The sequence below is a fragment of the Amblyomma maculatum genome, chromosome 6, assembly GCF_055883805.1.
Source record: "Amblyomma maculatum isolate TAMU_Amacu chromosome 6, ASM5588380v1, whole genome shotgun sequence".
Classification (NCBI taxonomy): domain Eukaryota; kingdom Metazoa; phylum Arthropoda; class Arachnida; order Ixodida; family Ixodidae; genus Amblyomma; species Amblyomma maculatum.
This window is the reverse complement of record NC_139349.1, coordinates 41,558,202-41,579,280: the sequence shown is the minus strand read 5'-3', so window position 1 is coordinate 41,579,280 and position 21,079 is coordinate 41,558,202. Positions and strand designations below refer to the sequence as shown.

The 21,079-nt window shown below is 44.3% G+C and overlaps 1 protein-coding gene across 1 annotated transcript in view; it reads left to right on the top strand.

The window, feature by feature from the left end:
- The window catches only part of LOC146185608 (uncharacterized), a 120,526-nt gene extending 102,921 nt beyond the window's left edge, over window positions 1–17,605 (top strand). Inside the window, exons 4-8 of the mRNA XM_084607879.1 lie at window positions 11,538–11,671; window positions 12,748–12,958; window positions 14,518–14,651; window positions 15,949–16,171; window positions 17,529–17,605. Coding sequence (XP_084464005.1) covers window positions 11,538–11,671; window positions 12,748–12,958; window positions 14,518–14,651; window positions 15,949–16,171; window positions 17,529–17,605 — 779 coding nt within the window. The remainder of the gene's footprint in view (window positions 1–11,537; window positions 11,672–12,747; window positions 12,959–14,517; window positions 14,652–15,948; window positions 16,172–17,528) is intronic.
- Window positions 17,606–21,079: the final 3,474 nt, after the last annotated feature.

The following is a 21,079-nucleotide window of genomic DNA, read 5'->3' as shown; positions in this document are numbered from 1 at the left end:
AAAGAGCTTTCCTGTTTTCAGTCCAAAAACAAAATCCATGGCCTTGGCACGCTCTACAAAACTTGAAAGGACTGGTTTTGCGAGAAATGGAATTATTTCGAAAACAATGAAGCAAAAGTATTTTTTTTTTCACAAGAAGACGACATCCGTACATTCAAATTATAACAAGAATTAGCTATAGCTGAAGAATATGTAACAAACAGGGGCGGTAAGTGTGACGAATGCTCTGCTATGCCCGGACTGCCTAGAGGTCTCCGCTTCTAACTTCTGTTCCCGTATTTTTCGAGGGGATTCAGTGCTTTCGTGGCCTCTATGAAGGTGCCGCACATGTTTTCAACGGCGACCAGCAGTGTCGCGGACCCAGTTGTCTGCAATACACTTCGAAGCCGAGCTCCTCATAGCAATGCGGAGCAGCCCAAAGTGCCGCACACGAGCAACTGATAACCTTTTTTTTTAAACTGACAAGAACGCTTAGCATGATGTGTTTTATAACAGCAAACAGTCGTTTCACAGGCATTAATTCACAAAATTTTCCTCCCGGAATTTTCGTTCTCCTATATCTGAAGTTTTGCCAGTCACATATTTTCCTTAGCAATATATATTCTGTTTTTGGTTATGCCTTTAAATACTAAATTGTGAAAGTGTCAATATGATATGCTAGAATAACAAATGGAAAATATGGAGGAAAATATTGTTACATTAGGCGGTGCATGCACTGGTATCTGCATAAGGACGGAACAAGAAGAATCTCGTGAGTTTTGGTGAAGACGACGTTGGAGCAGTGTCGGTTGGTGCCCGGTTGACGCTGCTGTATTTCTGTGTGCTTTGTGCGGTGTCATTTTGGACTAATTTCTTGGCCTTACCTTGCCACGTACCGATATTTTCATACACCACCATGAAAATTCTTTTTTCGCTTTGAGGAAGCACGAAACGTGACATATTGATGGGAGCAAACGTTTGATCAATTGCCATTAATTGCATGGGCTTAAAACCAAACGCACGTGCGAATTTGTGTTGAAACGCGAAAGTGACCGTGCGCGTCTGGACTCATAACGCGCACGGATCAAGCTTGATGGAGACGACGGTTTCAAAAGCATGCGTTACAGAATGGTCCTTTAATGTGATGGACCAAGAGGAGGTGAAGAAAGATGAGGAATCTTGAAGAGGTTAACCAGCAAAAAAAAGCCCGTTTGCTACTCCGCACTGGAGGAAGACAGATCAAGAGACATAAAAGAGGAGGACAAAAGCCTTGCGGGTCGTCACCGCAGAACGCTACTGCCACTGCCTGAGGAGCTTTATCTCCGTCAACGAACGTGCGTCTAGATTCTGTAGTGCGTAGCTAGAGATCATCTTTCGGCGCAGTATTCGGGGCACTAACAAAGAATATGTGAAATGGTTTTCTCACTACCACTGATGTCGCAAATGGGGTTCCGCGCAGGGGTCATACGTTGGGCGAAATCATTTTAAATCAGCTACAGGCGAAGCTGATCTGTTCGAGCCACTGCGTGTTTTCACTTTTCGGCACTATTCCCTGTCTCGTTTTAATATTAGCGCACGAATAACGAACGAGTTTAGAAGCAGCGTCGCTATATTCTTGGTGTTAACAACTACTGGTTTAACAAGAAGCGATTATAATAAAACCCTTTGAATATGCTCCAGCACTCGGCTATTTGTAGCGGTAGAGCAGTCTTCGTAAACCATATAGTTTATTTACAGGTTTGTGAGGAAAAACAATGGATAAGAAATCTTTAACTTTGCTCTTTAATGCTGATTTCTTACGTGCTAAGTTAAAGAATAAATTCTTCCTGGATACGAGCATACATACACGTACATGGCCAAATTTTGTTCATCACTGGGAACATATCTAAATCTCTTCATCGCCGAATATCCACAAGCATGTGCTTACCACAGCATGAAGATCCTCTAGCGCAATCTGCGAATAACTGCTTAGACTTAGCTTCTCTATTTTATTACTTTCGTGCTTACAGATATTCCCGGAACTCACTCACCAAGGCATAACGATAGTTTACATGAGCGTTTGGTCTCACAGAAAGTGCCTTTTTTTTAATGTCGCTCTTTCGCGGAATCACCACCCAGAGCTTCTTGCTCCAAACGACTCACTTCCAAGGTACTGACAGCCCTAATCTATGTTTTACTCCTTCTCCTTAAGGCGCCTAGTACGCACCACTCCCCGAATCTTTCGCAATCCATCATGGTTGCGGAAATTGTCACACTAATAGAGAAAAATCTCTTGCTCCAGATATAAACTACATGGCTTCTTTCTAATGAAACTTCAAGAACTGTGATATTGACATCACTTGGTATAGGAAACCTTCAAATCGCTGGTGGATCGTTATTTTTCTAGGATGGCAAACTCGTTGGATGTTAAACAACCAGCTTGAATAAACCTAAAGACATTTAGATAAAAATAATGAAATGTGCTGGCGTCAGGCGGCAAGTTCAATCGAAACTTTAGAGCCAGCTACAGGCGCTCGAACGGTGTATTTTGCGAATATTAGCGCTTGCTTCTGGATATCCGTGAGACTCACGAAGCATAGTTTTTTTTTATGAACGGGGATGGGCTCCATTGCAGGTTGTAAAGCCCATAACAAAACACCACCAGTCTAGCGTGGCGCATCCTGTTAGGAGCTAATTACTCACATGAGAAATGTGATGCGAACACACTCGTTCATAGTTGAACTGACACGTGCTAGAACAAACCCAGGAAAGTACCGTGAGAAGTGTCGCTATTACGACAGGTTGGTATATGTATTTAATAGCATAAAATATTGCAAATTACAGAAATAAGAGAAGATATACAACGCATGGTGCACTATAACTACCACATAATGTCCAAGCTGCAAGCATTAACTGGCATACAGAATATTGTGTCACATTTGGAAGAGGAAGATAAACTGGATTTTACCAGAAGAAAACCTAATGTTATGCTACCAGCTTGAAAGAAGTAGGCGATCTCTTCTTCGTAAATTGGCAATGCCAAGTGGCTAACACAATCTTCGCATTTATGGAAAATGCAGAATGCCAAGAAGACTCTTCGGCAATTGGGCTCTTTGCAACGTTTAAGAAAGGGCTCTGGTTTAAAAGCGGTGAGCTGCCATGATCACGTCTTTTACTGTGTCAATGCAGGTGTCTGATTGTCCGCGTCGTGCGTCGGCCATTTCAAAAGGCTCCCGTAGTCACAATGTTGTATTTGACGGATCTACATTCATTCCTTTCAACATGATCGAATCCCGGCGGCCGCTTTTCGATGCAGGCGAAAAGCAAGGCGCCCGTGTGCTGTGTGTGTCAGTCAACGTTAAAGGACACCAGGTGGTCGAAATTTTCGTAGTCCTCCACTACGGCGTCTCTGATAGCCAGAGTTGCTAACCAACCAAACCATTCCTTTCAACATTCCTTTCAACATATTCCTTGCAACATATCATCATCAATTCGCCTTTTCACAGGCTACTGCATTCTGTATCGACGCTTATCATCGACCAACGACCAAGTCTTCCAAAATGACCTCAACAAAATAACTGACAACACTAAACGTTTCAAAATTTAAGTTCTCATGACAGTATTACGAAAACGCAATAGCTTAAATTATCAGCATTCTTTAAGATCAATCCCCATAACATATGTCGAGTCCTATCGATACTTAATATTAACAGTCACTAGCAAACTTTCATGGTCCTAGCACATCTTAAACATAGTAGCAGAAAGTTCGAAATCGCCCTACCGACAGAGAGGTTGCTATCCGTGTCCCCTCCATTTGTCCGCAAACTTGCTTACTAAACTTTCATTCGCACTAAACTTGAATATGCCTCACCCATTTCGAATCCATACCAGTCGTACTTAATTGACGCATTAAAATCAGTACAGAGACGTGCGACCCAGTTTATTACTGTATGTTATGACGACGAATGTTTCTGGCATAAAACTATCGCTTGACATACCACCACTGACTTCTCGCCGTACAGTTGTCAAACTCTGCCTTTTCCGCAATTTATATTACAGTTTTGCTCACTTGCACTGAACACTCTTACTCCCTCCCAATATAACATCACGTCGCCTTTTTAACAGTCTGAGCCTACAGCGTTTACATGGCTCCACCAATGCCTTTCAAAAAAACCTTCTTGCCATCCGCCATTCAACAGTGGAATAGACTACTTGAGGCGATTGTGAATGAGCGCGATAAAAATAAATTCAAAACCTGCTTTTATCTTATCTTCTTCCTTAGTCGCACTTTTGACTACCACCTCACACGTGTTGTATTTTTTTTCATATTGTTGAATCTTTTTATACAAAACAGTGTTTCCATTTGCCTCTTCTTCATATTGCGCGATGGCTACGATGCATCTATGATCGTTCACTCATTCATTTTATAAAGCTCTTTTAACTATTATGTTTGCATTCTTCACTGCTATATTCAAATGTTCCTTTTGTTTAGGATTTCGTTTATTTTTGCTCCTCCCTTATGTAATGCCCCGCCTAGGTCCTTAAGGGAAAATAAATGAGGAAATGATGTTTTGTTCAGCTTGGTGGTTTTTAACCCAGGAGTGCAGTTAACGGTTAAATTTTTATCTTCTCTCTTTCGTCCGTCCATTCACACTGAGGGGAAATGGTTGTTTCTACTCGGGGACATAGATTCAAAAGCAAGCGGCAAAATTATGAGGACGACAAAAGCTCGCTTCCAGCTTCTAGCTTGTACTTGCGGCAACCTTGAAGACTGTCATCCAGAACTAACCACCGCTTTGCAGTTTTGTCTTATGTGCGAATAGTTGGCGTTTATAAATTTTCGTTTCCGCCTAAAACACTTGTTGAATGGAATAACCTTGACAGACGGGTATTTGAAAGGACTTTTTCCTCATAAACCTTCGAAAAAATGTTGGAGCTGTGTTACACTGATGAATGTATCCTTCCCACCCTGTTACAGCCCGGAAGGGCTAATAAAAAAATAAGAGTAGACGCAAGAGCTCCTTCATACCGTCTTTTTATTCCGCGAATGTTTGGCATCAGGAAACTGGTACAAAGTTTCGCAAAGTGTGGTTTTGTTTTGGGCGAAACGAAGGCGCGGTAGTTAGCGCCTCGATACAAAACTGTACGGCCACCCTGGCAGAAGAAGTGGCTATCGCACTGGCCATTAGGCAGGGAAGAGAAACGGGGGAGAGCCTGATGATACTTTCCGATTCTCAATACGCATGCAGAAATTTTCAGCGGGGCAAGATTTCTAAGACAGAACACCAAATCCTGACTTCCAATAGCGAGCCAACAGAACCATAGACTCAAACAGGATTCCGGGGCACACAGGGATCACGAGGATGTTATACGCAGACAAGGTAGCCAGAGTACATACAATCTATCGTGCGCCCAACAGTCTCGCGGCAGAGGACTTAATTCCATTTGACCCTGACTTCACCATAATACTTCAGCATTACAGAAGCTTGCGAAAAGTATACCCGGAGCCGTATAAAAAGCTCAGCAACCAGGAGGTCATGGATCTGAGGCGGCTACAGACGGGCATCTTCATTAATTTACACATATTACATGTGATGCATCCCACTACATTCAAAGACGAATGCCCATGGTGCGGGGGCACTCCTACGCTGTACCACATAACGTGGGAATGCAGTGCACATCAAATACAAACCATTCCAGATCAAAATGAAAGGCACTGGGAAGCTTTGCTGGCCAACTCTGGCCCGGAGGCTCAGCTCTAAAGGGTCAAAAGAGCTCGCAAGCTGGTGAAAGTCAGTGGTGGCCTGGACTAGGAGCGCCCACCGCTCGTCAGCCTCGGCTGAAGAGGCGAAGGTAAAAGATCCTGAAGCATTTAATAAAGTTTACTCACTCAATCACTATCTGTCGCACTTCTCACTGGACAAAAACACTCACAATAAATTGCATGCAATTGGAGGTGCATATGTCGTCGGTTCAAATCCCTATCACGAACTAGCCACCGACTTGACTAGCAGATGGATGCTAAAAGGAAATATTAGTAGTGTGACATTCAGGAGAAGGGGGCTTTTAAAGCTATAGGGTAAAAACAAATACCTGAGCTAGCACCAATAAGAGACGAACATTCTATGTGGTACACGCTGTTGTCATCCCTTCTGCCAAGTGGGTCCTTACAAAAGACGCAATGGAAAGCTACTGCATAGAGCGTATATTTAATGACAGCATTGTTTTTGCAGTTCCTTGGGTATGCGTGGGACCGGCACTTAGTTCCCCGTGTATGCATTCCTGAATTTGGTTTTCTAGGTGCAGCACGCATAAGACTCAAGTTTTAGTTAGGCCTTCCCAATGCAAAGTCTGAGACTGGTAGGCGACCGACAAGGCGCTCTTCACCCACGTTCATCCAACGATATGCATTGTCTTATATGAAATGTAAACAGGAAGCAGGTTTAATTTTGAAAAGAATTCTGGACCCTGTGTAAACACCTCACCTTATGGACAGCATGCTTGTCTTCTACGTCCTCAGGCTTCGCAGCTGATACAACTAACGCTTTTATATGTCAATGATGATATTGTTACGGACGACAAGGAAGAAGAAGCGGGCAGTGGCGCGGGCAGGAGCGCTCGCGCTAGGCCCGCGAACATTCATTAAACGTCATCTACCATCGTCATCGGTCATATTCTGTCTCCTGTCTTCATCGGCTTGCCGCTTCGTAACATTTGGTTGGAGGTGTGGCGTACGGCATCCCCATCCTCGCCTTGGAGCATCCACGTTATCTTCAAGCCGGGACCATCACCGAGGGCTCAGGGACATTGCCGAGCAGCTTCGCCCCAGCCCTTCAAGCCTAGACCTGAATAACTACCACCGCCCAGCCCCCAGCCCGGACCTGAAGACAAGGAGAACAGACATACCAATCAGAACCGAGACGAAGGACCCGAAAGACCCGAATGACCCGAAGGAACCGATCGACACGAACACGCAACCCCCGCCCAAGCTGCCCGACGTGACCTCGAGCCATCGGTCCCATGGACTCTGGTGACGGATGGTTGACAGCTCCAAGGGAGGCGGATCACCCATGCATCAGACGTCGTACCGGCAAGCCGTTCTATTCTTCCTCTTCTTCTTCAAGCATCCAGACACGCCCATCATCATGCCATAAAATCATTAACATCGCTAAACTTCCTCGTCCACGATCGGGACGATCGCTCGGTGGCCTCGGGTCATGTTACGGACGACAAGGAAGAAGAAGCGGGCAGGAGCGCTCGCGCTAGGCCCGCGAACATTCATTAAACGTCATCTACCATCGTCATCGGTCATGTTCTGTCTCCTGTCTTCACCGGCTTGCCGCTTCGTAACAATATTCTCACCTACTAGGGAGCAGATTGTTGGGAGAGTCGGCATCGTATATCCTTCTTATTTGAAATGCACTCGCGATCCGCGACGAGAAACTCTGAAACACGATTTGACGATGCCGGTGGCCAAAAAATAGGAATGGAACAAATAAAACAAAACAATGTTATACACAGTGTGGTGCTGAAGCGTTTGTTTTTTCTAATCGCCAGAATTGTCTTCTCTGTTTTGCGTTGAATTACTGTCCTCAGTCTCAAGGTCTGAACCGAAATGGCTACTGAAAATGACATATTTGGAGCCATCAAAAGGCCAATATCTGAAAACATTGCATTGATTAAGATGTTCTCTGTGTACTAAAAATAATGAGGTAACATTTCAAAACATTGGATTTTATTGGTGTAATACCGGCAGCAAATTTCTGTCTGTAAACATTTTTGGCCACATCGCATGGTACAGACTCTTTGTATTTTCTAAGCTCGCATTTTCAATAGGCAGAAATTTAAATTTGCGCCGGAACTTTACAAATTAGTGTTGTCTCTACCGTTTGTGGTGGAGTCCATGCGCACTATATCTACCGAACTAACTAGGCATGAAACTGATTGCTTGTAAAGGCTCGTGTAACACGTGTTTTTCAAGTAATAGAGCTCAGTCTGGTGTTGTGCATCGAACAGCCAGTATTCACTCTGCTCACTCCTCCCCGAAGCATCGACGTATTGTAACATCGTAGCATCGCAGCAGTCGACAACACGGCTTTCGGAAATTTCACTAAGCTTAGTACAGAACTTCCACCAGCTGCTTCAACAATCCAAAAAGAGAAATTACCGGCAATGGGCACTACTGTCTCCCCAAGGGCATGAACATAAAACAGTGATTGAACGCAAGAACAGGTTCCTTGATTCTTCTCGAAACAAGGTCCTTTGTTGTGGGTCCGTCGCTAGAATGGCCGGAAAGAGCAAAAAAGTTTATTTGCTTTTGAAACTAAATTCAAACGAAAAATAAAGAACAATAAGGCGTCTCATAAAAATACCTGTTTTCTTTGCAATACTTAGTGAATATGACGCTAGGTGCCTAGATAAACAGAAATAATCATCAAAATCCGCTTTCTACCCGTCTGTGCGCTTGCTGAGCCAGCAGAGCGTGAAATGAGCTCTCTCGTCGTGTTTACCTCGCTGCTTACACTTCCAGCTCGATGCGTTGTGAACAGAAAGTTGCTTCCAAGCTGACGCGTATTCTTCTTTGTTGTTGGACGTGTTGCGTGAGTGGCGGCACTTGCTTGGTCGAAATCTGATGCTCGGTGATAGCCAGGAGTGATTTCTGGTTCGAGAGTTGTGAATAACATAACGGGCGTGGGAAATGAGGTCGTTTCTCGCCAAGTATTACAAAATGGTTGATCTGGATTCCCGAATAAAGAAAGGCAATATTTTCGAACTATTCTATAGGTTTAAAGATGTGATGATGACAGCTTTGTGACTACTTGTGACTACTTGTGAGAGTACAATCCTTACTAACATATCCTGCGGAATCTCGATAGCTTTGAGTACAGACAGGAATCTTATAGTATAAGAGACCTCTTTTCACCTTTCAGAGCGTAGCTCTTTGGCGCCCGTTCCTGTGCTGCGTTTCGCGTCGTCGCCGTCGTCCCTCGTAACCAGTCCGCAGCCGGTGCAGCGCGCTGCTCTAGCTGCGCGCGCTTCTGGAGCCATTTCACCTGCACGCCCAAGCCGAAACGTTGCTGCCGTTCGCCACTGCGTGCACCTCGCGCCTGTGGTCACACGCACATAAAACACCTTGCAGTTTGATTCCCTCGGAAAGTCGATATTGTGGCACGCGGCTGTTCACAAGCCATTTAAGTGTAGCCTCAAACCTAGTAGCCAAGCAGGTCAATAATGAATAAATGTTTGCCTTATGAACATGGATAACTATAACCGATGCATTTCCTTCTAATCCAACCTTACAAAGTCGATTTTTCATCCATACTCCATCCATCCATTTTCCTCCATCAAATATCACAATTCTGTTGCCCCGATAAGTAACGTTGACAAGTCTCATAGCTAACGTAAAGCGTTAGCGTGCCCTTCGTTTAAGGCGCGCCTCGTTTATGTACTCCCAATTTGTTCTTTCCTCGGCCCTTTATGGTGCAGGCCTCTCCATGTTATCTGGTTCTTGTGCCACTCAGTTTGTTATGCTCAGAAACATCTGGTGGTAGTACTTACATCATTCATATCAGATGTAGACAGAAGAAAAGTATGAATGCAGCTGCCACGCATCAGAAATGAATTATCTATGTGACGTTTTGATCTTGCTTATCAGAAACACATTTTTTGTGTTCTAAGCGACAAGTAGACAGCTTGCTTTTTAGATGCTGAACCAATACTTAACATGCTCACACAGGGTATCTCCAGCAACTTTTTCAAAATGTGTCTCAGAATAGCAGTGACGTCACAAGTTGAGTATTTGTTAATTACGTGCACTGGTCAGATGCGAGGTACTAGGGCTGGGCAAGTATACGTAGGCACTGACGTCCTTATCACGCGGCCTCGTTACGGCCGCAAATTTCTTCAGACGATGGTTCGGCCTATCTGGCTGCGCCACATTTCCTCGCGGGGTTTAATTTATCTCCCGGCGCAGTTCGCTGTCCACAGAGTGGCTTGAAAGAATCGCTGCGGTCAGTAGCGAGGACCATTTGAATGTGTCCGTTTTTCTCTGCGTTCTCCGCAAGTGTGCTTTATTTCGCTCTTCGAACCATTACCATCGAGTGCCACAGATAGCAAGGAACTGAGAATACGAGCACAGGCGAGGGTGCAAGTTAAAGCACGCGACGATGAAAAATATACCGCAAACGCATTCAATAGCTCGATTCGCTTCTCGTGTGCGTACGCAAATTCTTGCTGTCGGAGATTGCCCGGAACTTCATCCCGATGAGCGCTTCACTTCGTTCTTGTTTTCGTTTCATATTTTCTGGTGCTTCTTGATTCCCACTTGCTTTCCCGTTGTTGTTTTTGTCCCCAAGGGAAAACGAAGAAGCGCCCCTGAAAAATAAATGGCGGTTGTTGAACAAAGCTTGTATGTTCACAAAGAAAAAAAACAACAAGAAGGCAGAGAGTCACTTAAGCGAGAAGGCCGGAAGCACTACAGCTCGAAACCAGCACATGCCGCTCTCGCCCAGTGCGGCGAAAGGACCGCTAGCTACGCTCTAGTTTTCTTTTCTTCACGAACCAACGAGGTTCAGATCCGCCGCCATCGTCCTGGGTCTTCGTATTAACTTCTGAATTTTGCGTGGCGCACTATCGCGTGTACGTGTGCGCTGTTCGCTTTATTTCTCCAGTGAAATTCCTTGCTGGTAGAGATCATCAAATTTGCATCTGAACGCTAGATAACCTATGACAAAGTTGTGAACTGAGTGGAAGAAGGCGGGGAAAAAAAAAAAAAGAGAGAATAGGGAAATTCCGCTGTGCCGGTCTCTTTTTCAGTCCGCTCCAAGGCAGGACGCTCCACCGAGTTTTGTTCAACGATAGCACTTTGCCTAATCGCGAATACGAAGCTTAATGTAGCGTGTGGAAATTCAACTTAAGTATGGTGTGTTTTGTTCTGTCTGTCGTTTTTTGTTGTTGTTTTACTTTCTTCGCTTCTTCACTTGTCAACTACGCATATTTTCTTAGTTGTCTTGTCGCTTGAATGCTTGGACGTATCGCACCGGGGCTACAAATCTATCCTGTTTTTTTTTTTTTTTTTTTTTGCTGTCTCCGTGCCCTCATTGTTGTGACAATGTAAACAGTAACATTTTAAGTTCAGAGATACGCGGAAGTCACTCGAAGACGAAGACTCAGACGAGGCTCGTGGTCCTGCATCACGCACCAATCAGACGTTCGTCTGTGTGTATTCGTCCGCTCAAGAAAATAGTTCCATAAATAACTGTCCACGAAGTGCAACAAGATTGAGAAATATATGCCGTGCTCCTTAAATGCGCCTATCAGCAAGTAACTAATCGATTTATTTCAGTATGATACGGTGAGCAACGAACGAAACGGCACCACTGCTGAAATCCAAAGCGCCTAATAGCGAAAGTTCTATGGCGAAAGAAGATAACGCAGCAGCCCTTCACACCAAAGCTTCTTAGTCTTTAGCTGTATAGTACAAGAAAAATAGGCCTCCCGTCCTTAGGAAGACGGGCTTACCATAACCGGTTAACATTTCGTGCTTTCTGTCTGTTTCGTTGTTTTTCAACTGATCACAGTGATCCCCGAGCACCCGCCCACGATCAGAGGCACCCGAGCCAAGTACGGCGTCGGGGAACGCGTCGACGTCTCCTGCAGGGCGCCGTACTCCCTCCCCGCGGCCAAGCTTGTCTGGCTCGTCAACGATCAAGAGGTGCGAGTCCTACGCACGCGCAATCACACGCACTGCGTGGACCATAGAAATTTTTGCTGCTACCGCTGTCTCTTTTGTAAAAGCGAAGAAACCTCAGAGCACCGACGACAAGAGTTCTAAACCTCTCCTGTGCAAGGTCGGGTGTACGACTACCGTATGGTTGTTATGTCATTTTTGTATATTAAGCGGGAACGAAATTGAATGCGGTTTCCGCAATCTCTTCCCTTCAGTCAGTGACGTGGAGAGAGGGGAGGGGGGGGGAGAGAAACTGTGGACGTAGCCTTGTATGAGTTTCTTACAAAGAGTAAAAACAATGAACTCAATCGGAATCCTTACACAAGGAGCTCAGGCGAACACTGGGAATTGATTAAAGAATGGCAAAAGTTTGCAATTGGATGAAAAAGCTTAGAGCTTCTGTAACTTCGAAAACAAAGAACGTCTTGTCGGTGCAGCCAAGTATTTATAGAAGAGTTCGCGTTCTGAATTTACATCACAGGCTTGAATAGAAAATTGAGTTTGCTATGAGTTTCGTAAGTAAATTCGGCTGACAGCCAGGATATCACCTAGCTGGTTGTCGGGACTATGCAGCCTAAGGTCTCACTGACACGTATGTATGTATACACAATTTGCACTTTGTCGCTGTACAACCTAAATATTACGCCATCTTGCACCTCAGTGCTGCTAAATATAATTTATGTTTGGCTTGCCTTGGGTAGAGAAGGTCCTTCTGACCTCTTTATGGCTTGCGAAAATTAAAAAAAAAAAAACATTAAAAAACGTTTTGTTATGTGGCGAATATAGGCTCGTGAGATAAAAGCTTTGATTCCATAAACGATAAAAATCTGCTGAACCAATGAGATCGGGAAGACGTCCAAGGTCGAATTCCGGCTTTCAAAGAGCACAGGAAGCAACCCTACCCATAGCGATATGTATTGGTATCAGGCGGCAGAAGTAGAGTACAGCATTTCTAACTTTGTCGCACCTTTCCAAGCACTTGGCTACATTTAACCGGGCATGCATTTCAGCTTTCTATCCCGTCACAGTCAAACAAGTGACGCCATTTCCGTCGCACGCAGGTTCCTTTCAGTGACGTGCGCGACCTGGAGACCCTGTTCGATTCGGAGGGGCTGCAGAGTTCGGGCGCGGCGCTGTCGTTCACGTTGCGTCCTCACCACATGGCCGGAAACTGGCTGCGCATCAAGTGTGTCAGCGTCATATCCGAAGTGTTCCTCACTTCCAGCGAGGAGCTCATCGTCGGCGACACGGTGCCCTCCATACCCTACCCAGGTATTGGCTCAATAGAAATTCTTCAGAGGGAAAGTAGGAGATTGTTATCCTTTCACGCTAGCGCATCTGCGGCATTTACGGATAGTTGACTTACAGTCCCAGACTGTGCTAAACGCAGCGCCATGGACATCTTCCATGTGTAGTATTTTGAGGGGTACGTTAGTAAGTAGTGCTCGCATGCAGGAAAACGTTACTTGAGCTAATGTTAAAACTATCACTTAAGGATGATTGCACTCCTTTTCCAACGTAGTCGTGATATATTTTTCACACGCACTCTCTTCGGAACCTTTATTAATAAGGGAATAAAATCACTGCATTAAACCTAATACGAATATACGGACATATATCATCGCCAATGCGCGTCGTTTTTATCTTTTATGATATGCTCGGTGCAAGTAATTCAGTTAAGTCAGAATGGCAGTAAGGAATTGTAAAACTGACGAGATGCGCGATGGCCGCACGAGTTTTGTGAACGCATGAGTGTCAAGAAAAAACCCTCCATTATATTGGATGTGACATGTTGTCGAAACGAATTTTGAGAGCAGAGGCACTGTATAGTGCGCTCCCATAGACAGTCTCCAAAGCAAACAGATTTTAGCCTTTTAACTTGCCTTTTTCGTGGAGTACTTACCGAAATTACGGTGAACTTGCTGGCCGACCTACTCCTTCAATGTCACGTAAAATTTGAAGTAGCTTTTTACTAGCCATACCACTTATGCATTGCAATGATATAGCCCATCATTGATGCAGAATTAGCAAGCCTTTAAAAAGGTTTGAGAAGGGAGTTGAGTGAATGCAAAATAGAGAAGTGTTCCCTACGAATATACTGTGCTTCATATGATACAACCAAGGATGGTGCTTTGTAACGCAAGTTTGCAGCTTCAGTGCCTTTTATGCACACACAAAGATTCTTGCTAAGGGATATCAAGAATGTAATCAATATTATGCCTCAGCGTAGCGTTCGTTTAGAAGGTTTAAATGTTTCACAGTGAATCGGGCTATTAGAGACATCGTAGTGAGGGGCTCCGTAAATTTCGACCAACTCGGGGTCTTTAACGTGTGCTGACATAGCACAGCATACGGGTGTCTTGCTTTTTGCCTGTATTGAAAACCTCCCGACGCTGCCGAGATTCCATGTCGCATCCTTGAGCGCAGCAGTTGAGTTCCCTAACTACTGCGCTACCACAGCGGGGCTTAGCATGATCGATAGTTTTCAGAACAAGTATGATGATGATGATCGATAGTTTTCAGAACAAGTATACTGAAAAATTGTACAGCTTCGTTAATTCTGAATTTAGAACTGTTATTTATTTTTCCACTCAATGTTCCTATTTCGAGAATGGGTATGACGACACGTGAGAGTGTGTTTCATATAAAAAATGGTAGTTGCAGCGGAAAATATGCACGAGAAATGTTTTGATAAACGAGCGTTTATTGTTTCTGCTCTTTATTTTAGCTGTTCGCTAAGTTTTCAAAAGCGTCCTTTCACACTTTATTGTCTCTCAGCTTTTTCTATCATATGGAGTGATCTTAGCTGCCCTGTTGGCTGATGAACGCAGAGACGAGTCCGGACAGCCCCGTCATTGATGGAGGCTTACCTAAGTACCGGATCAATGACCTCGTGAACCTGACCTGCCGGTCATCGGAGTATGATACACCTCCAGAGCTCATGTGGTTCATTAATGACAAAGAGGTTAGTCTGTTCTCTTTACTAGGTTTACTTTGGAAACAAGGGGCCTTAGCAGGGTCAGGCTTCGGCCTAGTGGGTAATATACATACATACGTTCCATAGCGCGCATCAAATACATCAAAGGACCTTACATAGACGCTTTTCGTAGGCTTGCTGTCATTGGTGCTTTAAAGAAGAGGTACTATGCGTGAACGTTCGTTGTGGAAAGAAACCTGCTTCGCTTTTTATGTTTTCCCGAGTTTCTGTTATTTCAGAAAACAGACTTTGTGTAGTGTTTGAAAAGGGACAATTTAAGGCTAGGTTAAGATACCTGTCCTCATATATCGTCGGCACGCATAAACTCGTCAATATGGAATGCTTGTGTGCGTGGGCATAGTAATTTTTTATCCTAATTCATTCAAAGAATTAAATTATCAAGGTGCAGTAGCTGTGCCTGCTGAGGCATACTGCCCCACCTCTTATATGGTGGAATATTAACATATTTAACAATTCGCTTTAATTCCCAAGTTGTGTTAATATTTAGAACTTTTGCTATTACTAATGAAGTTTCAAAAGCATACGCTTCACTTGGGCTATGTGGCGCGCCTTAGAAAAGGATTCATGATCAAGTTCAATTGACGACTTTCTAATAGCGCAATAAAAAGCACAGCCAAGAATGTGTGCATTTCTCTTCCGTGAAGCGCCCCCCCCCCCCCCCCTCCCCCCCCGTCCAGGGAAGTGGAGCAAATATCAAGCGTTTTGATACCGTCTTTGTGCCAGCATGCCGTCGTGCAATAGCGCAACAATAACGTTAGAGGCAAATTATCTTGTTAACAAGAGTGAGCAGGCGGGCAAGGTAGCACTGTATATGAAAAAAAAAAAAAAAAAGCGAGAACAGCGACAGGCCAAGGGACATTTTAAAAGGCACAAGACTTGCAAAATTTACGCAAAGGGTACCTGCGTGTCTAATACATTTTCGTCTATCGTGTATTTCACTCTCCGTCCTCCGTATGCGTTGCAATACGTCTCTGAAATCGGCTACTGAGGCAATAGCAAATCAGTACCATAAATAAATTATAATATTTTTTTTAAATTTTACCAATCACATCTTCATAGCTGTTAAGTATAAAGTATAAAGGATAAAAAAAAAATAATTAAAGACTCGATGCCATGCCGATACGATCTGGAGGCAGTAATTTTTTAAATCTCATGGAATAGGACTTCGTTCTTTTAAATAAATCAGTAACCGGTAGCTTATCAGTGATTGTTTTCACCTTGCTTGCGCTTTTACACCTTGCCATATTCATTATTGCACTTATAGGCCCGTCCGGAGTACCTTGTGCGCTACCAGCTGCAGAGATATCCGAGGTACTCGGCGTCCTTAGGGCTCCGGTTCAAAGTGCGGCCAGAACACTTCGAGGATGAAAGGATGCACCTGCGGTGCACAGTCACACTGTCGCACGTCCTTAACACCAGCAGCGCAGAGGCCACCATCAAGAACAAGCACCGCACCATGTCCGGGCTCAGGGCGTCCACTGAAGATGGCAAGTTCTGCCTCGCTGCCACTTTCCAAACTTCGTTAGCAGCATGAAGCTCTCCGGGAGAGCGACATTACAGAGAGGTGAAGGGCAATTAGTCTTCAGGCAAGCCAAATTGGTATCAGTTGAGAGGAAGAACTTTTGCCCGCAGGTGCACTGTGCAAGCACGATTTTCTAGAAAATCGCTGGCAGGCAGCCTTTTCCTATACAGATATTGTAACTACTCAGGCAGCAGACATACAATAACTATAGTTCGCGTTTAAGCTCAGATAGAATGACGAGATGTTGCCCTTCGTGATACGCATAAATATCCTAGCTTTGCTGAAATGAAGAAAAATATATAGGGTCGTCTCCAAGAGCAACTTCCACCTCCGCAATGGAGGCATGATACATTGCCCCACTTTTTCAATTCAATTAATTTTTACTTCCTTCCTGCTAATAACCCATAGACACGTCTCATTTCCTTAGCAAAAGATTCCCGACGCGCATTAATAAGTGGCAAATGTCCTACCTACATCGCGAAGTGCTCCATTTCGGTTGAATTTCCTGCTTTATAACGCCCACAAAGCTTTTGCTTCCATAATGTTTTGCTTTTGGGACGCGACGTACTCACTGGCATGATCAGGTAATTTCCTATAGCTGGTCTTAACGCTACAGCCTTAGAGTTCCCAAGTGGCCGAAAGTCTGGCGTCTTCACTGGCGGCCTTGTGATTGAGCGAAAAATTCTGATTGGCCGACAGGTTCATAATGTCACAGACGTCCTGTCGCCTGAACTTCGAACTTTCCCTCAACTTCCATCGTAAACGTGATGTCACGAGTGAAATAAAAGGGATTAAAACATCACACATAATTCGAAATAAAGGTCGTCGCACATCTTGAACAATTTAATTTTTTTTAATGAAATCATTCGGCTGGAAAAAAAAATTGCTGCGATTTATACGTCCGATCCCAACCCACGAAGGTTTATATAAGAGCCAGGTACGCTATCGCCGCCTTTGGGACTTGGGAAAAACACGAGTTAAACTGTTTGCCGCGTGGTCCTTCATGTATACGATATCTTACGAATGTATGCTTCTGAGCATCTGCATAATCAGAGTTGACCAAAGGCCGCTATTGCACCACAGGTTTAAGGTGGAACATTATTCTCTATCTAAAGTTTTATTTGCTTGATTAGCGAGTGCACCATTTCTCTTCGTGCATTTCACTCCGATTTTTCCGGGCAATCATTTACAAAGCTTAGGTACTAAATATAGTCAACTGCTGCCGTCAGTGAGCGGTGGCTGATAGGAAATGTAGCTCTTGATGCCGTAGTTCGTAGCCATCTCATTTTCTCGTTCCTCTCTCTTCTCCCCAATGTGCGCAGCGTCCAACGAGGGAATGTGCGTGCTGGCGCCCTTCCTCTCCAGTCTGCTCATCTGCTTCGCCTTGCTCGAGCTATGATGGACGACGCAGCTGGCTCGCGCAAGCAACCACTCCCTGCGTGCAATAGCCTCGGTTCTTACACTGCTGTGACCTCGCTCGTTCATCCGCGGCCACTTCTCGCCTATCCCTTCGTGCCAACGAGTTTGAAGCCTGTAATGGCGAGACGCATGTCATGGCCAAAGGTACAATGCACTTGAGGAAATGGGCTTCTACCATTACCGGGAGAGATATTGTGCGCTAGCTATAAACGTGAGGAAGTATATATGAGTTGTTTTTTTTTTTTTTTTTGCCACTGTTCATTGCCGCGTTTTCCTAGGTCACGCGAGAAACGTGGTCATGACAGAAACTGGAAGCCGGGGATGAAAATGGTTGAACTTTGGAATATTTTGAACATGAAATGCATACAATTACTATAAGCTGAATTAAACGCGAAATTATGGGCTATATTAAAATTTAACGCCAGAAATAAAGCGCCTAAATGTTTCATTATGAGCGAAGCTTCACTTAACTCGTCATTACGACAAGCTTGAGGAACGTCCAAAACGCGAAAATGTAGAAAGTTTGGTTCATGAAAGGCTTACATTCCTTTCAAACTATTTCAGACCCGTGCCCATTTGACAAGCTAAAAAGCCTGCGAGAAGATAAGAACCCTATTGGCCTGTTCAGTCCGAGACAATGAAAGTACAAATGAGTTAAGACTGCTTTCTTTCGAAGCACTGTCCAGCCGGTGGAATGGTGTAAACGATTTTCCTTAGTTCGTTATCAACTTAACTAAACGTCCATTTCCCTTTGTCGCAATGCAACCACCCCGACTCGAAGTATTTTTTCGAAAGGTCAGTGCTTTCTTTTACGAATTGTTCAAATCTTTTAGGTCGGTGAATAAAAACGGCCTTAGTCAGACTTGTGTAGCAGCTGCTTGTGGTTAATGGGGAAAGTGAAGACGGGGAGAAAAATTGTTTGCCATGAACACCCAATGTACCATTGGGGGCAAAATGTTCCAAGCAGACGTGAGAACAGCATTCTAGCGGGCACATGCCAACTAATCAAATACCATGTTTTACTGCCACACCTACCATCTCATGAGCCTGAGTTTTACAAATGGGGTCACTAAACAGTGGTGAAATCAGCGCTATAAGGTTGAATTGCTGATAATACGTTATGGTCACTTGTCTCTCTTTTACTGAAGCGGCCATTAGTACGCGGAACACGCTGTTACGTTGCAACGGCAATCATGGCAGTTGCGATAGAAATGTGGCAACTCTGTGCATTATCTGGCAGACCATCTGAAAATATTCTGTGCAAGCCACGCCTCAAAATTTGCATTAGGTGATGAGTAATAAACTAAATATTAAAAAAAGCATAGTATGCTCAGTCTGTTCTGTCCGCAGCAAAGTGTACCTGCGGTCTTTCAAATATTGTTGAGATTCATCAGCCAACCGCTTGATCCAAAGAGGCTACAGCACTTGTAAACTTGTGAATTTACAAATCGCCCACAGAACGGTGTAAAGATTAACTTCAATTTTGCGCCATTTTTCATCTGTGATCATTAGTTAGTCAAGGATTTTAACCACTCTGAAAAAAAAAAAACACAAAAACAACCAAAGCTTTGTGACAAAACAAGTTGATTACGACGGCATAGTTACGCTAGTGTAATGTTGCACCGCCTAGCCCAGTACGGAGCTTCATTTCATGTTTCATAGTGTGGTGGGACACTATACCTACGGCGTGTCATCAGAATTAGCTTCTGAAACGCTTTACTGCATTCTTTCTCGAAGAAATGCCTTCTCTTTCCGTCTGTTATGCAGGGCTTGCCCCGTCTGAAGCCTGTACTTTCTCCCTCGGAGAATGTACTTCAAGCACCTCGCCTACTGCCGTGCTTTCTGTTAATTCAAAATATGCGCCCTGCACACGTGAGAGCACACATGGAAATCGTGGGCAGGGTATTGTGAAACTATGTGTGTCTGTAGAGACTCTTCGCCACACGCAGTTTTCCTCCATCCTCGTTTGTTAGTTTATCCCTCTTGACTCAAGTCGAGCTCAGATTATGGGTGTACACTGGAAGATAACAGCCGAATACAATTGTGGGCTGTCAACAAACTTTCTCTTTCTTGGGAAAGCATGTACTCCCCAATTTGACAGCAGAGCCAAATCAGACTTTGCAGAAGATTTGATGGTTGGTAGGGTTGTATGCAAAACTGTATAAGCGAATGCGTGAATATCTGTAAATATGCGTGAAACCTAAAAGGTCGCTTAAGGCAACCACTGTATTTAGTTGTCTCGCACATAAAAAGCAAGGCACAAATCTGGATAAAGTAATTGACAGCCTTACAGTTTGTAAGATGTTTCATGGTGTGTTTCTTAGACCGAAATATAAATTACGGTGTTTTTTTTTTTGGAACACGTATTTGTTCTCGCACAACGTTGTCCTTGTCATGAATGACTAAGCGGCTGGAGGCTTTCTTCTTTTCCTGTAAAGCCCCAATACGTGGTGATTATTTTGTGCGCTTGTTCATGACTCGCGATCATATGAGCTTGTTTGCTTGTGTTAATATGCGTGACTTGGTCATGTATGAGTGTTTGCGCGATTGTAAAAGAGACACCACCTCTGAACAATAAAGAACTAAGCTGTTACATTTATCCTGTGAGTAAGTATGTTTGTTCTTATTCGCCTGGGCTTGTAGCACACCTCAGGCAGCCGAGAAAACTGTTGCGCCAAAACAATATACGTGGCCTATTATCCCACAAGGCTCGAAAGCACTGTGGTAGACATGCAGTTGTGCCGGTCGGTGGAGAAGAGGTACGCCCTGAAAAAATCTTCTTTGCGAGAATATTGACCCCCCCCCCCCCCCCCCCCCCCCGCTCTCTCATGGTTAGGCTGGATGTAGGTCTTCTTGAAGAAACACCAGCTTTCTTGGCATTGGAATCATGTCACCACAAACGTTTCTTCGTACAGTAGTCGTCAGAGCTGCTTAAAATTCGTTTTCAATCGCTGCACAAACATAGCAGTGACCTTTACATACAACCACACCACAGTGGGGCTAAGCAACACAGTGGTGTGGTTGCTTAGGGCACAGTGGTATAAGAAACTGTCTCAGATATGACAGGTACAAAGTACGAGCCCCATGACAACCGGGTACCCAGCAGTTATGAAGTTGGCGCATGGTGAAATGATGTATGTATGCTCACCCTCAACTTTATTTCAGCTTATTGTGGGGGGTTATATTCTTGGCAACAGGGCTTTAACCTCACTTTCCGTAGTAGAAAATATTCTGCTCATTGGCAGTCATTGGCGCAAGCTGTTTTTTCGCCGTGTAGAAGTAGTCTTCACCTTCATGCACATGGCTACTCCTATGAATTCGGCAGCCGAAGGCACGGATGGGCACATCGGTAATTCGTACTCCATCTCACCACGACCACAACATGTTTTATTACTCCGGTATAAAATCCTAATGCAAACTCAGCTATCGTGGATGATGCATAGTTTGAAAATAT